Source organism: Buteo buteo, chromosome 17 (assembly GCF_964188355.1).
Source record: "Buteo buteo chromosome 17, bButBut1.hap1.1, whole genome shotgun sequence".
NCBI classification, from domain to species: Eukaryota; Metazoa; Chordata; class Aves; order Accipitriformes; family Accipitridae; genus Buteo; species Buteo buteo.
Window position 1 is genome coordinate 29,196,787 of NC_134187.1, and position 21,226 is coordinate 29,218,012.

The 21,226-nt window shown below is 42.2% G+C and overlaps 1 protein-coding gene across 5 annotated transcripts; it reads left to right on the forward strand.

Annotated features, from left to right (window-relative positions):
- The first annotated feature begins 2,095 nt into the window (after positions 1-2,095).
- Positions 2,096-21,139, forward strand: CERS5 (ceramide synthase 5). Of its 5 annotated transcripts, none has more exons than XR_012653342.1 (11): positions 2,096-2,351; positions 8,267-8,372; positions 10,492-10,622; positions 11,614-11,671; positions 12,272-12,322; positions 13,019-13,111; positions 14,477-14,605; positions 14,891-14,997; positions 16,883-17,039; positions 17,967-18,064; positions 19,791-19,825. XR_012653342.1 is itself a non-coding variant. In XM_075049503.1 (11 exons), the coding sequence occupies exons 1-11, from the start codon at positions 2,152-2,154 to the stop codon at positions 19,941-19,943; spliced, it is 1,215 nt and encodes a 404-aa protein (XP_074905604.1). In that variant the 5' UTR covers positions 2,096-2,151; the 3' UTR covers positions 19,944-21,139. The 5 variants fall into 5 exon arrangements, 4 of the variants coding, with proteins under 4 accessions (XP_074905604.1, XP_074905600.1, XP_074905601.1 ...); XM_075049503.1 differs by having other exon boundaries at positions 18,035-18,064; positions 19,791-21,139; XM_075049499.1 differs by lacking the exon at positions 17,967-18,064 and having other exon boundaries at positions 2,100-2,351; positions 19,791-21,138.
- Positions 21,140-21,226: the final 87 nt, after the last annotated feature.

Consider the following 21,226-nt stretch of genomic DNA (forward strand, 5'->3'; position numbering starts at 1 on the left):
AGTCTGAAGACTGGATTCATACTCATTTCACAAAGAGGTGGTATTTTAAAAACACCATGGGAGAAGATGGGTGAAATACCTGTGTTCTTACTGGAAGCTGGAGACCAGCCAGTGATTTTTCTGGTGCCACTAGGTGACACTGTGTATCCACTTTTTTTCTGGTTGACAGTCAAGTGGGCAGATTGTGCTCTCGTATGCAAGAGCGTTATGGAAGGGGTATTAGAACAGGATGGGCAAAAGAAAAAAGGATGTGCAGGTATTTTATGCTTCCATTTCTGGCTTCAGGTTGTTCTCAGGCATGGTAGCTGAGGACAACTGAGAGGGTTTTTTTTCCCCCCTTCTATAAGCCGCTTTGTATTGCAGTTATCTTCCCTTAAGCCTGAGGTGGGTTTGGTTGGGAGAGGCAGAGGCTAAGACCTAGAAGAAATACGGTAAGCATCCTGCAGCAACATGAGAAAACGCACATGTGTATGACATGTATATAGGGGAAGGAGGGAGAGAAGGGAAAAGAAGCCTGCTATCTACCTGGAAGCTATTAGCAGTTGCACATCATGAGATGTACAACCTACTGCTAATTTTTCTTTCTTTTTAAGGGCGAAGTAAGACTTTATTTGTACAGATAGAGGTATTGCAAAACTATGAAAGCTGATGTGCAAGCACATGCTGCTTTCTGTAACCTTTCTTTCTTCCTAACAAAATCTATTTGGTATCAGATTTCCTCAAATTACTAAGCAATTGGAGATCTTTCTCACTGGAAATTGTGCTAAGCGTATTTGAAAAGGAAGGGAAGAATATTTGTTGTGGACTTGGATTTAGTGAATATGCCTACTACTTGTTTCTTGGGAAACGCAATTGTATTTTACAATGCATCCCTGGTTACATGATACTAAAGCAATACTGGCTGCAGTTACCAGAGACTTTAATGGTATGCATCATTAGTTCTAGTTAAATCTGAGGCATCCGTGAGTCTCTGAGAGATAAGGACCCTTAGTGTTCAGACTGGCTGAACAAGGAGAAATTAGTACAAGTGGTACTTTTAAATAAAGTCGTTGATTAAAAAAAAGTGATCAGATCATGAACTAGCCTGTTCTTGAATCTATTAGTTATCATACTATTTGAGTGCTTAATGGGCCATTTAATTTGCTCTCCACTGGACAGATGCCAAAAGAGCTATTATATGAAAGATGGATTATTTGCTACAACGTACAAGGAAGTTCATGCTGACCACCTTTATGGAGATTTTTGAGAACCTCATTGAAAAGCTTACACAAAGGCCAGGCTTTGTTACTTGGTTACCCTCATCCGAAGACTGTCACGCTAAACCACTGATTTTTTTCTGAATGTTTTAAAAGCTATAAGGAGTATCTTACACTTTGCCAACCAGTGTACCCCTCACTCCCTGTGTTGTGCTTAAATGTTAAACCACATGGCTATTAATACTAGTAAAACTAATCCTGGTATCTTACCATAAACTCTTCACATGAGAAGTTGCCCTATCCTGCTTGCAGCTCTGGGGCCCTTCCTTTCAGAGATGAGTGAAACACGCAGCGAGCCCGTCTGAGGAATTCTGCCCCTCGGGGATGAGGGGGAGGTGGTTTATCTACCGGAGTTGAGTAGCAACCGCCTCCGCAGCGTTCAGGCTGGGCTCGGCGCCTCCCTCAGCCGGGGCCTTCCCGGCGAAAGAGACCGGACTCTCTTCAGAAGCGCATACTTTAGGCCCTATTAAAGACTATCTTGAGGACTTTTTTTTTTTCCCCCAGTCAGAACAACTCGTCTCTGTTGGTGGAAAAAAAAACCCCGAGGGTTCGGAAACCCGTAACGAGCCGCCTTCGAGCCGCGTCCCCCCCTCAGGGAGCGCTGAGGCGACAGCGGGCGGGAGCGCGGGCGGGAGCGCGCGCGCGCGCGCCGCCGTGCCTGAGAGGCGAGCCCGCCACTGCGCCTGCTCCCAGCTAACGGTCCGCGGCGGGGGGGGAGGGGGGCGTGGCCGGCCGAACACCACCACCCCGCGCCCGGTTCTGCGCATGCGCCCCTGGGCGCCCGGGAAGGAAGGGAGGGAGGTGCTGGTTCGCGGTGCCGCCCCGCTTGTCGGCTGCGGTGGCCGCCTCAGCTGCGGCCGCCGGGAGGGAGGCGGAGGGAGGGAGGAGGCGGAAGATGGCGGCGGCCGCGGCGGCGGCGCTGCGGGCCTGGTTCTGGAATGAGCGCTTTTGGCTACCGCACAACGTGACGTGGGCGGACCTGGCCGGGGAGCCGGGCCCGCCGGGCAGTGGGTTGCAGTACCCGCGGGCGGGCCACGTCCTCTCCGCCTTCCCGCTGGCGCTCGGCATCTTCGCCGTGCGGCTGCTCTTCGAGAGGTGAGCGTGAGGACCGCCCCTGCCGCGGGGGCTTCCCCCTCACGGGGGCGGCTGAGGGGGCCCCCTCAGGCGGCTGAGGCGACCGCGACGCTTCCCGTTCCCGCCTCGGGGGCGAGCGCGCCGCGAGGCCGCCGGTGTCTCTTAGCAACGGGCCGTGAAGCGCCCCGGGGGGGGGGAAGCGGCAGCGGCGGGCGGCCCCGGGGCCGGACCGGAGGGGAGGTGAGGAGGCTCGGGCCGCCCCCCCCCCCCCCTCCCCGTTTGCCCCTCAGGCGGCGCGGAGGCCTTCTGTGGAGGCCGTGACGGGCTCTCCGCCCGCGGTGTCTCCCGAGGCTCTTTTTGCGTGGAAAGGGAATTTTGTGTAACCCTGGAAAACCTGTCCCGGGAGACCTCTCTGTGTCTGTCACGACATACAGAAACCTGTAGGGCTTCTCTCTCCCTTGGCTTTGGATCCCGAGAGGCTCCTCCAGTGCTAGCGGTACCTTATACTGAGGTAGTGCAAGCAGAAAGTCTGGGGAATTCACTTTTTATTTCTCCGCCTGTCCAGGAGAACCTTGGCTGGGCGAGTGAAAGACAACTGGCTGCTCTGCAGTTGGTTTGCTTGTGTTGCTGGTCTCTGCCTTTATTGTACTTTCCTCGCGAGTTCATGGGTGAGGAAATAGGACTTGTTCACATGGCCTAGTATATTATTCAACAATTTGTGGATCCCCTGCATCTCAGGCATGACAGAAGTGCATGCAGATCATCATATCTGCCCATAAACAGGTGTAATAAAGTATTTCTCATTTACTTGAGTATCCATAAACATATAATAATAACTCTTCCCTGGGGCAGAGGTTTATCCTTGCCATGATGTGTATCTCTTACAGCCACACGCAGGGCAGACTGTGTGGGTGACATAGATACTAATTAGTAAAGCAGCTTATTTAGGAGAACCGTTAGGTGAGGCAGGCCGAGACACCTTGTATTCCTGTTCAGGTAGTTCATTAAAGATTGATTTAATCTTAAATGTCTACATTGAAAGAGCAGAAGTCTTTCTAAGCATGAAAAGGGCTGTAGGACTAAAGCGGGTAGGAATCAGGTTGGTTTTGTTTTGTGGGTTTCCTACAAGAAGTGTGAATTCTCTTGAGCTTTCAGAAATTAAACAAGAGGAGGGGACTGGGGTGAAGTAAAAAAAGATGGGTGAATTGTGGAGAAAAATGAAGCAGGTCAGCAGGGTAGGAGAGAAATTTGAGAAGCACTCTTTTTCTCAAATCTTGTCTTTCTGCCCTGGGGTGGGGGAGCTTCAGAAAACTACTGGCAGGTCAAACCAGTGCAGAGGACCCAGGAACACATGTGGCAGTGCCAAAAATCTCATCTCAGCTTGGTGTGCTACTGCTAGTCTTGGCCAAATGTTCATACTTGCCAGCAGACAAGGAAAGGAAGTTGTGGGACGGAATGATCCCCCTGAAAGGGATATTGTGGGAAGGTCTCCTTGCTTTCCAAGCCTTGTTTAGTCCAGGTGTCTTAGTCTGGGGAAGAATTGCAAAAGATTCTCTGTGCTCTGGAGTATGAGATGTTAGGAGAGATACAGCGCATCCTACTGCACCTATCAATGTAATCCTCCCAGTAGCAATTGCTTTTTCCTGATAATGTCTACCTGGTCTGTGAAATTTCTTTTGCAGTGTTAATTTAGGGAGGAGTAAAATCACAAATTAGGTTGTCCGCCTACACAATAAAACCTAGAGACCATGGCCTAGTTCCTGAGAGGGTTGTTTCTTTTTTTCAGCTGCGTCTTTGCTATAGTGTGTCTTAATGGTGGTATCCTGAAGTAAAAGCAGACTGTGAAAGCAACATCCAGGGCAGTTATTATGTGTATTTTAAAAGACCCTATTTTTTAAGAAATGCTTTTCTTTTTCCTCCTGCCACTTTGAACATGTCACAAAAGTTCAGATCTGTCTTAATAAAATCCCATTGTGCATATACCCTGATTCAGGCTTTGGGGATGATTGTGTCAAATGTCTTCCTTGACACGCATTTGGCAGTTGGACTTGGTGACTCAGAACTTGAATTATATACTTGTGCAGCTCTTTTGTTTTAGCTTCGTTTCTTTCTTTTCTTTCTCCTTTTGCTGTAGATTTTCAGTGTGAGGAAGTGCTTTTGTGACACTGACACTTGTAATGCTGACACATATTTCTGTTAGTGAATGCTCCTATTTAACCTTTGCATCATGATGTTGGTAAAATATTCATTAGGCTGACTGACTGTGGGAAGTATATGACTATAGAGATCAGGCAGGACTCATAGAGGAAGGTAAAGTCCTGACTCCATGGTAGGGGGGTGGATTTTTGTGCAGGCAAGATAAAGAAGGACTTCTGACCACTAGTTTGTTGGTTGGTTGTTTTCTTGATTATACTTGCTGTTATTTCTCCTTACACATCTTGTCCCACTGCAGGTGCAAAAAAATTTCCCAGGTATCTGCAAAAACCTGGAGCCTGATATTCATATGATGTGTTTATAATTACACTGGAATGCCCTTCAGTAACAGGTATATTTGTTACTCTACAGGTCTGAGGAAGGATCTGCAGCTTGTGTTCAAGCTGGGGGGGGGGGGGAAGTGATGTTACTTCATCAGGTCTGTCTGGAAAATTAGGGACAGTTGTGGAATGAGGTGGTTTAATCTTAACACTGTGAAACTGAGAGATTATGGAAAGACGAACTCTTACTTTGAGTGCATACTTTTTAAATCTTACTATTTCATAGATTGTTCTTCCTTTTCAGAGCTGTAATAGGAAGTCACCAGACAAACCTGAATGTTCCATAAAGAAGGATTCTGCCTTTGGGTTTGTGCAGTACAACATGCCTGAGAATTACTTGTTATAACTTATGAGTCCATGTACTTGAAAATTGCTGTTGGTTTCAAAATCAGTCTGTCTATCTTAATAACTAGTGTGAAAAAGGTAGCTTGGTAGGTATGACTTAAGCCAATGAGCAGATACCTGTTCAGAAAAGTGTAATATAAGTATTTAAGTGATGATAATTCCTTGCTGGGAAGGTGTGGCAGTAAGTTGACCTTGGGAATAGTTGCTGCAGTTAGGATTTCTGTGGCATCATAAAATAATTTAGATTAAAAGGGACCTTGTCCAATCCACTCCTCAAAGCAAGGCCAATGTTTTAGTCAAGTCAGGTTGCTCATGGCCTTGTGCTGTTCAGTTTTGAATATCCCCAAGAATGGGAATCCTGCTATGTGGGCAGCCTTTTTTTTGCTGCTTAACTGTTATTGCTATGCAGATTTTTTTCTCTGGGGGATACAGTGCAAAACTTGCACATCTGAAAACCTATTCTGGGGCCAAAAATAAAATGCCGTAGAGGTTTTAAGTGTGAGTTTTCCTTAATGGATACCTAAAGGAAATAGCATGTCATCTTGATATTTTTCTGACTGACAACAGGATTGATCACTTCATATTCCACTGGCAAGGTAGTAACTGGTCAAAGCAATTGGACCGGGACTGTTCAGTGGACTCATGAACGTGAGCCAGCCGTGCCCAGCCCAGGTAAAAACACCTTGCATGACTAGTCAGGAAGCCCTGTGGAAGGACAGTTGTCACTTGCAGTTCCATTGCACAAAACCATTACTTGCAGAGTTAGAGAAGCTACATTATAGTGTTGGGTTAGACTTCCTTAAAAGTGATGAAATCCATTGCTGCCATCCTTTTTCCTTCTTGTTGCTGTGACTGGGGCTACCTCCATTGTTGTGACTTGTCTGTTTGTGTTGATGTCTGTCTGCTTCTGTGCACCTAGAAATATTTGTGGGTTTTTTTTTTTGTTTGCTCGTTGGTCACCTGCATGGTTGACTGAGTAACTGGAGTCCTGTGCTCTATCTGTAGCCTGTGGTTTACTCTTGATTTTTATTTTTTCCCTAATTTCTGGAAACGTGTATTTTTTTCCCTAAGCCTGCTAGTGAGGGAAGCCTACTGTTGAGGAATAGTTTCATGCAAAGATTTTTTTTTTTTTCACCCCCAATCTTTAGGTCCCCAAATGAATTATTTATGCATTTTTTTTTTCTGAGGAGATGCCATTTCTTCATTCCTTGATGCTTCAGATTTTGAATTCTAGAATAATGCCAAAACTTTGCATGGATCACTGTGAGCTTTCTTAACCGTTCCTTCTTTTCTTTACTTGGTCTTGAAACAAAAGAAGACTGTCCTGAATAATAAATTAATTGAATGTGCAGATTTTTAGATTTTTCATGTTTCCTGTCTTACATGAGGAAACTGACATAAACTGAGTATCTTCAGGCCAGGATATTTTTTAATAGACCTATAAGCACTGTGTCCCAGAAAATGAAATAAAAATATTTGGCATCCTGTAATTGCACATGTGTACTTCTTTGCTGTTGTTGTGGTATATCCTGTAGGAAAGAAGAGTATAAAGATGTACGCTTTTATGGGGGTCTAGCCAAATGTTTCATAACATCACAACATGATTTCAGGCTGGTGGTCTAGATTATAGAGGAAGCAGTGAGCCTTTTGAGCCAAGCTGAAAGGAAATAACTTTCCTTTTTTTTCTTTTCTTTTTTTTTTTTTTTTAAAGCTATGACTGTTGAAATGAACAGGACATATGAAGAAATGGGGCAGGACAGTGAGACCTGGGGCCACAGTGTATTACTTGTTCAGTATTTTCTGAGAGCAGGGGAGTTCCTTTAGGATTAGTCATGAGCTGATCTGTAATTTCTCAAGGGGAAAACCCCACAACCTGTGTCTGTTCTTAAATGCAGTCATAGCTGTTTGTTACCGAAGTACTAACAATGTACTCCCAAGAATGATTGCTGTTGGAACGCTTAAAGTCATGATTCTCCTGAATTTTAATCTTTCCTTTTAAACACAAGGAGAAATGGTAACAAATGTAGTGGTTGGAAAAAGCAGCATTTCATGCTTGATGGCACTCTGACTTTGCTAAATGGAACACGTGTAATTTGTTGTCTTCAATTCAGTAGTCTCTGAAACAATCTCTCTTTCAAAGCAGAATAGATTTAATGATGCAAATGTTGTGTCCTTTTCAAAATTGGTTTTGAGAAACAGGTTCTTTGCGCGCTCTCTCTTTCTCTAAATAATTGATTAAAAAAATAATAAAAATTGCTCCTTGAAACCCCTCTTTCTTGCCCACCAACAGGAGAGAAAACAACTCGCGTGTTCAGGTAACACATCCATTTTCCTTAGAATCCTGTGCCCATTTTGACACACAGGTACAGCAAAACCTAATAATTTTTGAATGTGTATATATGCATTTTAGTTGCAAAACCAGTTTTATTTTCAGAGTGTCTGTACTATAAAATTCACAAAGTGTTAGGTCAGCTTTTGGAATACATGGTGTATACAGGGCTGAGTGAAATACTGAGATCTTGGGTGTTTCAGACTGAAAGACTTCTTACAGCTGCCTCACTCTCCCGAAGGAAACAAGCCACTTTATTTTTCCTGAAGACACAAAAAAACCCAAAACTGTGTGTCTTTTAGGAACTGTGTCACTGCAACTTCCCTTTTTTCTGAGCTATGCGACACCAAGGCACATTCTGGAAATAAGGCATTTTGTAGGGCTACAAAGGCTCTAGCATTTATGTTTGCAGAGGACTCCTATCAGTGATCTATTATTTTATTTCTCAGTAATGAGAATCACCCTGGGGGAACACATTCTGATCGTTACAAGCCAAGGACATTAAGATTCAATTTTTCATTTTAGATGTGTGTACTGTCTGCAATTACCATTTGGACTAATAAAAGATATTCCTTCACAAGTTTCTTTAAGCAAAGTGACTGGGGATCTTCAGAAGCTTTTTGGATAGGTTTTGCAGTTTGTGACAAGTCAGGGTCCTTGTGATGTAGGTGGAGGAGGGAAATAGATACCTTGTCTTTAATCTAGCTCTTTCTTCTGAACTCTTTCAGGTTTATTGCCAAGCCGTGTGCCATAAACCTTGGCATTCAAGACAGTGGACCTCACAGAGCCCAGCCCAATGCAATTTTAGAAAAAGTGTTTACATCCATCACTAAGGTGAGTCATGCTTCAAATTCTGCTAGAAACGGAGGCTTGTAAGTAAGAGTATAGAAGGACTTTTTGCTTCCACTTCTCTAGTTTGAGAAATGCATTTTGCACTGTGCATGCACAATGAGTGTGCTCTTTCTTATTTTACTTTGTCTCTGGCATGTCCTTCTTGCAAAGTAAATTCTCTTTATGGCTGACCTGTACTTTTGTGCACAGAAGAATATTTTTTTGAATAAAAAAAATGTTGTCTTTCTAAAAAGGTATGAGTCTTCTTCCTTTAGTTGCCTGCCTTTGTCCAAATTGTAACTCCTGTAACAGGTGGTAACTGTTGGCTTAAGAAGAAATTTCCCAGTATCTTTCTATTGGAAAAGTGCTACTCTTTTCCTTGAGATCTGTTCTTTGCTGGTTTTATTGGCCAGTTGGGTCAATGCCTTCCTCTTATTTTTGCCATCTACTGTGGAATTGGACAACAGCTGTCAACAGAGGAAGTCAATTATTTAAGGAAAGCGTTCAGTCAATGGAAGTGTGCCCTGATAAAGGGTAGGACATTTAATGTTGACAGTAGGTGTTTCTTTTGATTGTTTCATGGCCTTTCTTTCACTTAAGCTGACAGTGCTTCTTCACTTCAGAGTTACAGAATTCCACACTGTCTGTACTCTGTTGAATGTTGACAGTGAAATCCACGCAGACAGCATGATAGATTTTCATTAAAGATAATGAAATGGAAGGTTTTATGTTCTGATTTGGTGATGCTGAACTTCATTCTGAGTGGAGCAGATAAAGTGCTCAGTGAATGGAAGAGAAATTCTATAAAAGCCTTACTAAAACTTGCCTCATGGGAACATTAAAGTTTTGAGGTATTTGGAATGACGTGTGAACTGAAAAGTCCCTATGATTTGATGCTGTTTCTGGGGAGGACTTTTATGTGGGGAATGTCCTTGAAATTAACATTTAGGAAACCCATGAGGACGCATGCTGTGCAAAATTTATCTAGCTTATGAAAACAGAGCTGCATTTAACTGTGCCAGTATGCTTATGTCTGCTGTTGGATTTGGAGAATCAGAATGTAGGGTGTCACTGATGCAGGGGAAAGATTTCATTGTTGTTCTGAAATTGGAGCTGTGTAAATTCTCCTTTGAGGCAGGTACACTTCCAATGCAGAAGTGTCAGGTAGCTGGAACCATTAAAGCCTGGTAAAGTGCAGAGAGATCTGTTTGTGATGGAATTACAGGAAAGTCATGGTCTCAATACTGAAAGTCAATGACAGAATATTCTGCTTTTCAGTTGAAAAGTCTGGTGACTTTTTATTAAATCAGCATTCTGCTTAGTTTTTTTGGGTTTGTATGTAACTCAAGTAGTAAAATGTGTTTATCATCTTTCAGTTGTAAGAGCTCCCTGGCAGAGCTTGTTAAAAGGACACTGGTCTGAAACTAACGTGGCTTATCTCACCACTGGGCCATTTTAGAGGTAGTTATCAGGTTTTGTTCACTTTGTCTCTTATAAATCCATTTATGTCATTATTCAAACAAATAAACTGCCAGTAGTTTCCAGTCAGAGAACAGTGATATATTCTTTATCATACAATTATTATTTCAGTTTTCAAATTTAATTTTATTTCTAAACTTTGATAATGGAAATAATGCCATCTGTACGATGCCTTTTTGGAATATAGAAATATCTAGTGTGTTAAACCAGCTCTTTAAAGTTTCCTGAAACTTGCAGTGAGTAGCAACCCTTAAATTCAGCTTTGATCTTCCTGAGTTCTGGACTGTTTGAATCGATGTGCAAGTTTTAACAGGTAGGACAAGACAGCATTAAAAGCTCCTCCTCCCAAATCAAGAAACAGAACAATTGCATTCTTTGTCATAATGTGCTGTCAAATGATGAAATAGATGAGGAACTGTTAAACCAAAAGCATTCTGAATAATTAAGTAATTAGTGGCTTATGAAGGTTAAACTTGAATGAACATTTGTGGCAATGGGTTCCTGCTTCTATTCTATACTTAGTGCCTTCCTAGTGTGTGGGTTTTGTTATCTGTGCATCATTTCTGTCATAGTACAGAGGGGATCTCAGACCAAAAGTAGGTTGAGAAGTAGGAGAAATGACACTTGTTTCATTTTCCTTCAGTCTCCAGATGGAAAAAGGTTAGAAGGCTTGTCAAAGCAGCTAGACTGGGATGTTCGAAAGATCCAGCGCTGGTTTCGTCATCGGAGGAACCAGGACAAACCCACCACCCTCACTAAATTTTGTGAGAGCATGTATGTTTGTGCAGAGGCCAAGATGTGGCTTCATCTTAAAGCTCCAGCTGTATGTTCTCTCTTCTAACTGAAACTGTGGTCAGCTGCTAATTTAAACTAGTTGGGGTTGGCTGGTGGAAGATAAATTCTTATATAAGCACATGAAAAGTTAGGAGGGCTTTTTAGAACTCGGTATTCTAAAATATTTTGTATATGTGCATGAGAGACCAGGACACGTGTACAGGACTTATTCCTGTCAATGATGAGCAGCTTTAGATAGTGGACCAAGTCCTTAATGCAAACATAGCACTTCAGTGTGCATGTATGTGCATGTATGCATATGCACAACTTCAGTAATTATACTGAAGACAAGTCTGCTGTCTGCACAGTTATGTTGTAGACCAGCATTTGTTCCCAGATAGAATGACCTTATGGCTTACACGATGATGTATATACTTTTATACAGACACTTCTTGGATTCCTGTTCTTTTCATTTCAGTTCATTCTTTTGTTCTTTGTTTCTTTCTGAATGCTTGCAGTTACCTCTGTTAGTGTAGTAGCATCTGAATATTTTTTCCTGACTTGTTATTTCTTCTGTGCTGGTTTCTTTCCTTTCCAGTAACTTTCTTCATATTAATTCTTCCCCCCAGTATGGTTTTGTCTACTTAAAGCCACAAGGTAAGAGGGACAAATACGTATATTAGGATACCTTCTGGATAACAATGACTTATCTTGTTATCTTGTTATTGTATATTAAAGCATATGAATGATGCATGTTCACTCTGAACTTTATTTAAAACTTGGCTGTTTATGCAAATTTGTGTGTGGTGTGAAAACTCTTAAACAGGTTTATCCTTACATTAAATGTTTACAAATGAAGGATTACCATTTGGGGGTGAAAGCTTTTCAGGTGTCAGAATTGGTTTTTTTCACAATTGTTCCAGTTTTTGTTACAGATGTTAGCCAGAAGCTATTTCTATTTAATAAGTTTAATTTTTGCTTCTTTTTCCAGGTGGAGATTTACATTTTATTTAAGTATATTTTTTTATGGAATCAGGTTTCTCTGGACGGTGAGTTGGTCTGTCATCCCCTCTCCGCCTTGTTCTGTGTGGCATGCAGCTGGGTTATGGCTGTCCTGCTGAAATTTAGGGAGTTTGACTACCTGTGTCACTTCAGTGCTTACACCTAGCTTAAAACAAGGGGGCTTTAGTAGTGATAGTCATCTTTATGTTCCCATATTTGAATCCTGGGGTTTCTGTTTAAGGACCTTCTTTACACTATAGGAAAGCTTGTATATAGATCTGTCATTATGGAAATATTAGAATCTTATGTTACCCCAGAATGGGACAGAACTGGGTTGGTGGCTTGGTTTTTTTTTTTGCTGTGGAGAGCTGCTTATTTTTTTATCCCTCTTGAAGGGATACAGATTAATCTCTTTGGGTCTTTATTATTATTAGAGCTGTATGATTATTCTTTGAATTTCCATTGCAGTATAACTTGCCTTTGACTGCAGAAAGATTCTTTTAAATCACTAGGATGTTTTACAATAAATTTAGCTTGAATGGTAGAATCAAGATAAAATTTCAGTGAAACAGTACTGTAGTGGTCAACTCTTAGATGATAGGGAAGAAAAAACCCAGTAGAATAATAACTTATCTTTTTCCCTTTAGGCACCCTGGTTTTGGGACACACGACAGTGCTGGTACAACTACCCTTTTCAGGTAGGAGATAAACTTACTAGCTTCCAACTTTTTGCACAATTTCAGTTTTTATTTTTTGTTGGTGATAGCAGATTGAAACTCAGTAGACTTGAGTGCTTCTCATTATTCTGCGGGGTGGATGCTGCACAGGTTGCAACCTGGTAAGCTTTCTCGTGAGTGAATGGCCATCCCTTTTGGAAGGCACAAAGATGACATTTACTCTGCGTCTTCAGATCCTGGTTAGATTCATGAACAGCAGTGTTTCCTCAGAGAGAACTGACTCAGTTCATATTCATTTTATGTTTATTTGCTGCTGAGATTATTAAAAGTGAAAAAAATGCATAAAATTATACTGATAATTTATTTACAGTGTTATTTTCATTATGCAGCAAGTATGATTGCATAGAGGCCAACCAGTCTCTTTCAGTGCCTGGTTTTCCTAATCTAAGAGGCTGCAATATGAGTTTAAATATTGACAAGGGGATCTTACTCCTTTTGAATAAAGCTCAAACACACAAGTATGTTTGTGTGACTAAGCCGAGAGTAAGACGTCTGTTGCTTAAGCTTGTTTTTACTAAACCTTAATTCTGGATCTTTTAATGTATGCCTCAGCATTCTGGAGGAGCAGAGTGGGATGAGAAGGAAGGAAGGAATAGTTTTCATGTAAATTTTAAAGTACTTTGTCTTCTAACTGTGCTATCTTTGTTTGTTTTCCAGCCTCTAACATCCAGGCTTTATTATTACTATATCTTGGAGCTGGCCTTCTATTGGTCTCTCATGTTTTCTCAGTTTACAGACATTAAACGGAAGGTGAGATTAACCAGAATTGCACTAACCACTTTGCTGAATAGATAGGACTAACAAAAAGTGAGTGTGCTTGGCCAGTAAAGCTAAAGCATAGTAATAACTGTATTTTCTTCCTCATTCACATCTTTGTGTAGCCTACCTCCTTCTGTAATCGCTACCCAGTGCTGGGGAAAAGGGAGGAGCAAGCCTGATATGCAACCTGGTATATCCTTGAGAGTCCCTTTCACCTTCCAGGGGAAAGAACAGAATCACTCAATACCTCCCAATAAAAAGTTATCAAGTCATTGTGTAAAAATAGATTTAATTAGAAGGCTTGCAAGAAAACATGAAAATGAGATGCTCAAAGCAGTACCTTGCTGAACCGGGTGAGAAAATGGCAAACACTAAAGTAATAATAAATGTTTTTTTGAAAGTAATTTTTCATCTGTGTGTGTAGCAGAATGATGACTGGTCGCGATTGCTGGAATCTAATTCCATTGCACTATGTTCTAGAACTTGGCTTATTGTTGCTGTTGGAAAACAGTTCATAGTAAATCATGGTTTATTGCTTCTGTTACACAAACTGTGAAGTAGCAAATTATCCCAACTCTTGCATTGACTGTTCAAAAAGAAAAGTTTGCCTGGGATTTTTTTCTGTACTGAAATATTAGCAGGTGAGGCACTACAGAGTATCTTGGAGCTGCAGAAAGGGAGTGATTAACAGCATCTGTGATACTGTTTATAATGTTTAATTTCATACTCTGACTTTAACAAAGTGAATTACAATCCCCACTGCAAGCATGGTAAGGTACATTGACATGAAAGTGTTGTACCCAGGGAGCTAAACTGGAAAACAGCCTGAATGTATGTGCATTGTAAACATTTTTTTAATAAAGTGGCCTAGTTCTTCCTGTTGGGTTATCTTGTGTTCTATGCCTGCTATGCTCTGGCAAGCTTTTGCACACTGACAACAGTAACAGCAGTGTACTTAAAATTTGTGCCAAGAGCTGAAAGGACTAGCAATATGGCTGTAAAACCAAAAGGAGGCAAAAATAAGGGCCATATGTTGTCCTGTCAATCTTTTCAGTGGGGTCTGCAGGCATACTTATCTTTACCTTGCATGTGTTTGCCAAAGAGACTGTGCTGTGCCTGTGTATGCAGAGTTCTGACTTCACAGGAGCACAAATGCTGTGAGACACCTTTCTGGAACCTTTAGTGATGATTGTTGATGTTGTGTGATAAGCTGTGCTTTACATAAAGTAGAGTCAGAATCTGAACTGAAGTAATCCTATGACCCCAGTTAGTCAGTTTTGTGGCTCTGTTCCAAACCTTTGTATTTGTTTGACAGCCAAAGAATCTTCATTCATTTTTTTTTTTTTCTGTTTCCAGGACTTCCTGATCATGTTCGTCCATCATTTGGCTACAATTGGACTCATTACATTCTCTTATATGAATAATATGGTGCGGGTTGGAACTCTGGTGCTGTGCCTTCATGATGCATCAGATTTCCTTTTAGAGGTGAGTTTCCTTTCAAATCTTTGTGTACCCAATGCTAGTGTGGTCTCAGGAGAGCTAGCTGACTTTCCCATTCTTGATAAAGTGTGTTAAATACGCCATAAAACTTGGACCACTGATCCTGCCTTGTCAGCTTTTCCTCATAACTGCTGTAGTGCTGAGAATAATCCCTAAATGTTCCAAACTCCTCACAAATGTGATGGCTTGAGGGTTTTTGAAGTTCTATAGCTTGGTAATTACATGAGTGCACAAAGGGAATAATATTCTCATGTTTCTTGTCTCTTTTAGGCTGCAAAGCTAGCCAATTATGCCAAGTACCAACGTCTGTGTGATGCTTTCTTCATGCTCTTTGGTGTCGTATTCATTGTTACACGGTTGGGCATTTATCCTTTCTGGTAAGCACCTTGAGCTGTAAGGTCTTGTGTGTTCTTCCAATCCTTTAAGCAAAGCCTTTGTATTTAGACTTCTTGCAAGCATTGCAGCCTGTCCTTCAAGGCAGCCTGAAGTTGTAGACAACCCAAGTACTGTTTGGAGCAGTATGTTCAACTAGGCATATGAAGAAACCTCTCAACAGTCAGCTGAGGGAGTGTGAAAAGTGACTAGCATCCTAATGCACAGCTGGCCTCTCTCCTGTTACTGCAAAGTGATGACAGTGCTTATTAGCTGGAGCCAAGTCAGCTGGTATCTGCTCTGAAAGGCTTGAAGGGTTGTTTGCTTCTCTTAAGAAGTTTTGGAAATAGTTACAAATGAGGCATGGTCTCTTGAGGTAAATTTGATTTTTGAGTATCTGGCTTAGTCATCATTGCAGTTTCTGATTCTTATGACACTCATGTCCTATCTTTGTGTCGTGACTGTTCAGAGCCTGAAATAGGTCTTAAGTTTCTTGGGAGGTAAAACCCTGGCTAAATGGCTTATAGCTAATCACCCTATAATGAGATTCCTTCTCACCTCAATAGGTCAGGCTTGGCGAGGTTCTTCTGTTGATGGGCTGTTATCCACTTCTTGTTTCTGTTGAAAGAGTGTGGTAAAAATTTTGTTACACTGATTATTACTCAGGTTATTTTGGTTTTACTGCATATATTTATTTCCTAGGCAATGGGCAGCTTGCATTCCCGTTCTTTTTGGGTGTCTTGACGGTAGGCAGAAGCAATACTTATGCTTTGGTATCAGGGTTGCAATTACAGCTCTTGCTTGTTTTCCACTAAATGCATCCAAGGAGTCTGGGTAAGGAAGAGCTTTAATTCTTATGTCTTCATAGGCTCCTTCCAGTGACAGATGAGAGAGTTGTCATTGTTTTTATAGCTGTTGTCTGTCACAAGGTGATGCTTTTGCATCATGCTATTGCTCAGCAGTCCTGTAAATCTTTAATGTATTTTCCACTGGCTGTAATGTAATTCCTCAACTTTGTAGAGAAATCTGGCAAGCTTGCAGCAGTATTGCAGACCCTGTGGTATTTCACTTCACGTATATTCCCTTCCCTAATTAGTAGTATAAAACATCAACAGATCTCTGGGATTGCATTTAATTAACCCATAAACTGGCTCTGAGTTAGATGTTTCTATAGCTCCGTTTTGGGGGACTTGGGTTCTTCTTTGAAAGGCTTGTTTTTCTTTTCTTGTGAAATGTTAAAAGCTATGTGAAATTAATGATGTCTTTAAAGGTCTCTCCATACCTCTCTACTTCATAAAATCTAAAGTGTTTATTAAATTACTTAAGTACTGGCAATAACTCCCAGCGACAAGAACAGCAAAACAGTAATGAAAGAAAGCACAAAGCTTTGTCCATAAAGCAGTTTCTAGTCCTCCAGCTTGGCAGGAGGAATCTATAAAGATCTGAGGGAAGAGAATAGCACACAGGGAGGGAGGCCTGCTGGAAGCAAAATTCCTTCCTGATCTTTAAATATGGGTGAAGACTGCCCAAGTATGAATGTGTTAACAGTTGTTTTGATGACCAGTGCAGCTTGACATCACTTCCTGTAAAACTGTTACAAATGCTCATGCTTTTGAGAAGGAAATTGGCAGCAGATCTGTATGTGTAACCAAATTGCAGAACATTCATATCTTCTCCTGTTTGTTGCTCAGTTCAAATGTTTCTAATTAGCTTTAGTCTGTCTCCTAACTCTGGCAAGAGACTAGCTGCATCACCACTCTGACAGAGGCAAAGCAACAGATGCTTAAATGAGATACAAACTGTTGTGCATCTGGCCAGTCATTTTAATTTAGAGCTGGAAGCCATATTACCAGCACAGCCAATCTGTAATGTGTTCTGGATCTCTTTTAGGATTTTGAATACAACCCTGTTTGAAAGCTGGGAGTTGATTGGTCCTTATCCTTCATGGTGGCTATTCAACGGGCTTTTGATAACCTTGCAGATGTTGCATATCATCTGGTCTTATCTCATCATTCGCACTGCCTACAAGGCCCTCATGCGGGGAAAGGTAAGATTCTGGTGACAGTTTTGGGTCCTCTTTCCTACAAGCCCTGTTAAGCAATCATGAGAAACTGGGCTCTTCAGTTAGGGCTGGTACTAGTTCTCAAGGGGCTTGCATCAGGAGTGCTTTGTAGAATGGTAGTTTTTTCACCTTGGTTGCTCTGCAGACTTGAGTTGCCAGGTGTATGCAAAGGCAGGGATGCTTTCTTCTCTGTTCTGGTCATGCAGGGAAATAACACTATTTTCCAGTATGTTCAGATGTTGTAATAATAGTGCTGATGACAGACTTGTTACGTACTTTGGACTTTAAGGTAGTAGTCGGCTCTTTTTTGAACAATCATACAGGATGTTTTCCAACTTTCCAACTTCAGCTGGTTCTTGGGATGTGATGAGGGTTATGCATCTTCCACTTGTTAGCACTAACACAGGTTTCTCGCTGTCAGTGCAGGCCAGACATTGAGCCTGCAGCATGCAGAGGAGAAAGGGTTATCAGAAATGTAGTAGAGTTTGCTGGTTGTCACGGGCTAATGGGGTGCAGTCTAGCCCAGTGTAGGAACTAACTTGACACCCAGCCTACCCATCAAGAGAAGCCATTTCCTTTGCAGCTACCAGAGCTACAGTGGATTTCATAGCACAAATGCTTTTTCTTTAACCAGGTATTTGGTATTCTGATCAGAGTTTCTCTTATGACTCTACTTTTTGTGTTTGACTTCTTAGCTGCCCCTACGCTTGGAATGTAACCTTGAAAAATATTTATATCATAGTTGTCTGTGGCAGTGATGGTGTGGGGAAGGCATGTTTCAGAGTATGCACGAGATCTTTTTCATCTGTTCCCCACAGCTGCTACTGCAAATGTCTTATTTTCTGGGTCTGCAGCTGTTTCTGTATCCTGGGGTCTACATCTTTTTCCTTTCCTTGGTTCTCTCCTGTCCAGGTGACCTAGCCAGAGAAAGGACTGTAAGCTCTGTCTTCTTCATTCTTTTCTCCTTTTCTCTGTGCCAGATTGGAGCTGGACAGTTTCATCCTTTGCATGTAAGTGTGATCTGTGCTTCTGTTTGTTCACTGAAACACATCTGTGTCTGTTTCAAGGCTAAGACAAAAGCAAAGCTATGGTCTTGAGGCTTTAGATGGCTGGTGCCTTCTCTTAAAGTGTTTCTCTCCCTGGTTGATACAGTGCTGGTTCTGACAGTATGCTGAAATGCAGGTTTTTCCAAAGGTCAAAGCAGTGTCCTGGGGTTTGTTCTTAATCTTCTGTCAGCTGGCTGCATGACCTTCACCTTTCTGCTTTTATACGCCCACAGAGACTCTGATATCTGTCTTTAGTGTTCATTAACACTGTGCTGAGTGGAAGAGGACAGGAGAAATGCTATGCTTTTTGCAAAAAGGAGTAGAACAGTCACTTGTCCCCCAAATAATGGGAAAAATTTTGAGTTATTTCTGCTTGCTTCCAGTGACTCTTTGAACTTCCAGACATATTAGGAGAGTGGGGAAGGATATAAAAAGTTCTGGCAACAGACAGAAGCCAGGACATCCAGCAGGCCTGTCAAAACCAATCCTGGAGATCATTAACTTTACCTGGCTTTCTGCCAGATCTTCCCTTGAGTTCAAAAACTTCCTGCCTGGTGCTGTTGGAAAGCCCTAACCCTGACTCAAAGCAAGCAGAGTAGAATGAAATCCTTGGAAAGGTGCTAGCCACAAAGTGCTTGCACATTAAGTAAATGAGGGCTATTAGTTGCAGAGGCAGAAGCGTGGAGAGCCTGCCTTGGGGTGTGCGAAGCACGGGCCATTCACGCAGTCACTGCTCAGCACTGTTGAGTTTATGGTTCTGGCACCCCGCCACCAACCAAGGTGCTTGTTTGCTGTTAGGGCCGGGCTTGTGATCTGTTCCCTTCACCTTCTGGTGCGGTTGGCTCTGCAGTGCTGGTACAGTGCCCTCCTGTGGCACTCGGAGCAGCTGGCAGCAACGTGCGCCTGGATCTGCTTCCAAAGGTTCAAAATCCCACGTACAAATCAAATTCAGCTGGATTTGCAGTCAGTCTTTTAACTAAAGGCATAACTCTGTAAAGCAGATCTAGATCTCTGGGCTGAGATGCTCCTTCTGTTCCTAACGGGTGTTTGCTGGATTAGATAGTTGTCTTTGTTCTACAGCCCTGTCCAAACTGGCTTTTGCTCATAAATGAGTTCTTGTGTATGAACTGCAAGCTGTGAAAATGGGAGGCACTTTGTGCAAACAGTAATGTGGTAAATATAGCTGGTTAATTTCTAAAATATCAAAGCTGCTCCCTGTAGGACAAAAAGTTCTCTCTAAAACTGATATATACGTGGTTTTTTATTCATCGTACCCGTGGATGATTATGGTGTGAGAAGTTTTTTGATTCAGAACAAATTTGTTGTTTGGAAGAGCAGCCTTTAAGCATCTAGAATGCAGCTCTTGGAAGACAAGAACAACCAAAGATCTGTAGCGTCCTCTGATCTGGTGAGAGCAAAAAAAGTATAGTGCTTTCACAGATGTACAGAGTTATTTAGAAAATGGAACTCGTATTTCCAAATTGTCATTTTCAGTGTCTGTGCCTTGCATTCTGTATGTGATGCCAGGTTCCTCCTTGTGAGTTTGAAGTGATTCAGAACCAAATGTAGAAGCTAAATGTAACTGAAGCTGGTTAATCGCATGGGCGCAACCTTCTAACTACTGTTTTCTGTGAATTTTTCAACTCCCCTTCTCCCCTTTCCCCTACAAAATTTCATTTGAAATGTTTAGGTATCAAAAGATGACCGCAGTGATGTAGAGAGCAGCTCTGAAGAGGAGGATGTGACTTCCAACAGCACAAAAGGAGTTTTCAGCACTTCAAGTAATGGCTCCAACCGCATTAATGGCCATGTGGCTAGTGGCCAGTGGACAGAAGAGGAGTAAGGCTGTGGGTTGGCCTTGAGCAGACACGAACTTATCTTTAAATATCTAGATGTGTTGAGCTCCACATTCCCAAGTGATCTTTAATCAAGATACCCCTTCCCCAGAAACCTCCAGCAAATCTGAAATGGGCACAGTCCAGACCAGTCAGAGGCTTTGCACAACAGAAGGGATAAAGCCAATGACTAGGGCAAAAACAAAGCTGCAGATTTCACTTTAAGCCATTTTGTACTTAAATCTTAGTCCCATCGATATTTGCAGAGGTGTCTTTGTTTTGTGACAAACTGGTTTTTACTAGGATCAACTCAAGGTGGAACAAGTTTGGACTAGGCTGGCTGCTGACCACAGGAGGGTTACGGTGCCATTTCAGTGATGGTTTGCTCCAGAGCAGGTTCAGCATATCCCCTTGATCTACTCCAGAAGCCACTTAAAGAGCATGGAGAACGCAGGGTCCCGTGGTTCCGTGTCCAAGCTACCCTGATTGTAGCAGAGACTCTTTCTCAGTCCTGCTGTGAGCACTCTGGACTACAGCCAAGCTTTGAACTGGACTGCGCTACACCGGAACCGTTGTTCTAACTTACCATCGGGGTGCTATATGCTAAGGAGGTTATAGCTTCTATCTCTGCTGTCACGAGGGACCAGGCCAGCGTTTGCTGCCTATTTTGGTGCTGCAAGCCCCTCTGAAGTCTTGACTACAGCCTTCTGAAAAGGGGGAGGGGGGGTTGTTTATTGCCCCTAAGACAACTGTCACAATACATGCCTTTTAAATTTTTTTTTTTTTTCCTGTTGCAAGTTGTGGTTTTGAAGATGTTTCTAGACCTACTGGATGCGGTTGGCTAAGCTAGGACTTGAGGGTGGACCAGTACTGGTGGGCTGGGTTTAATTTTCCACAAAATAAGATGTTTCAGTCCTGCCTGTCTGTACTCTTGAGACAGAAGTGAATGTTGCTGCTCTCATTTTGCAACTGTGTGGAGGAGTCACCGGGCTGGAAAGGCAGCCACACCATGGGCTTTGCTTCTTTTTTTTGTTCGTTTGTTTTTTTTACTCAATGGTACTTGGGGGCAATGGAAGATCTGTGTGTCAATCATGAGCAGAATTTTGGAAAATTCTTGAGTTGTTACCATTTTATACCATTGTTTACTCTTCTCTCTGATTAAAAGATGCTTCAGAAACTTGTTTGACATGTTTCATCTTGAGAAAATAAAATCAAGGAGACCGTATGCCCCTTTTCTGTGATTCTGAGCAGGGGCACTGCTGCTTGACGCTAGGCTCAGGTGCTGCCCCTG

Bases quoted from the DNA above. Each gene is read 5' to 3' on its own strand.
- CERS5 (XM_075049503.1), top strand. From the start codon at position 2,152: ATGGCGGCGGCCGCGGCGGCGGCGCTGCGGGCCTGGTTCTGGAATGAG. The intron at 8,373-10,491 runs GTGAGTCATGCT...ATTTTCCTTCAG, and splicing joins TGTTTACATCCATCACTAAG to TCTCCAGATGGAAAAAGGTT. The intron at 10,623-11,613 runs GTATGTTTGTGC...TTCTTTTTCCAG, and splicing joins ACTAAATTTTGTGAGAGCAT to GTGGAGATTTACATTTTATT.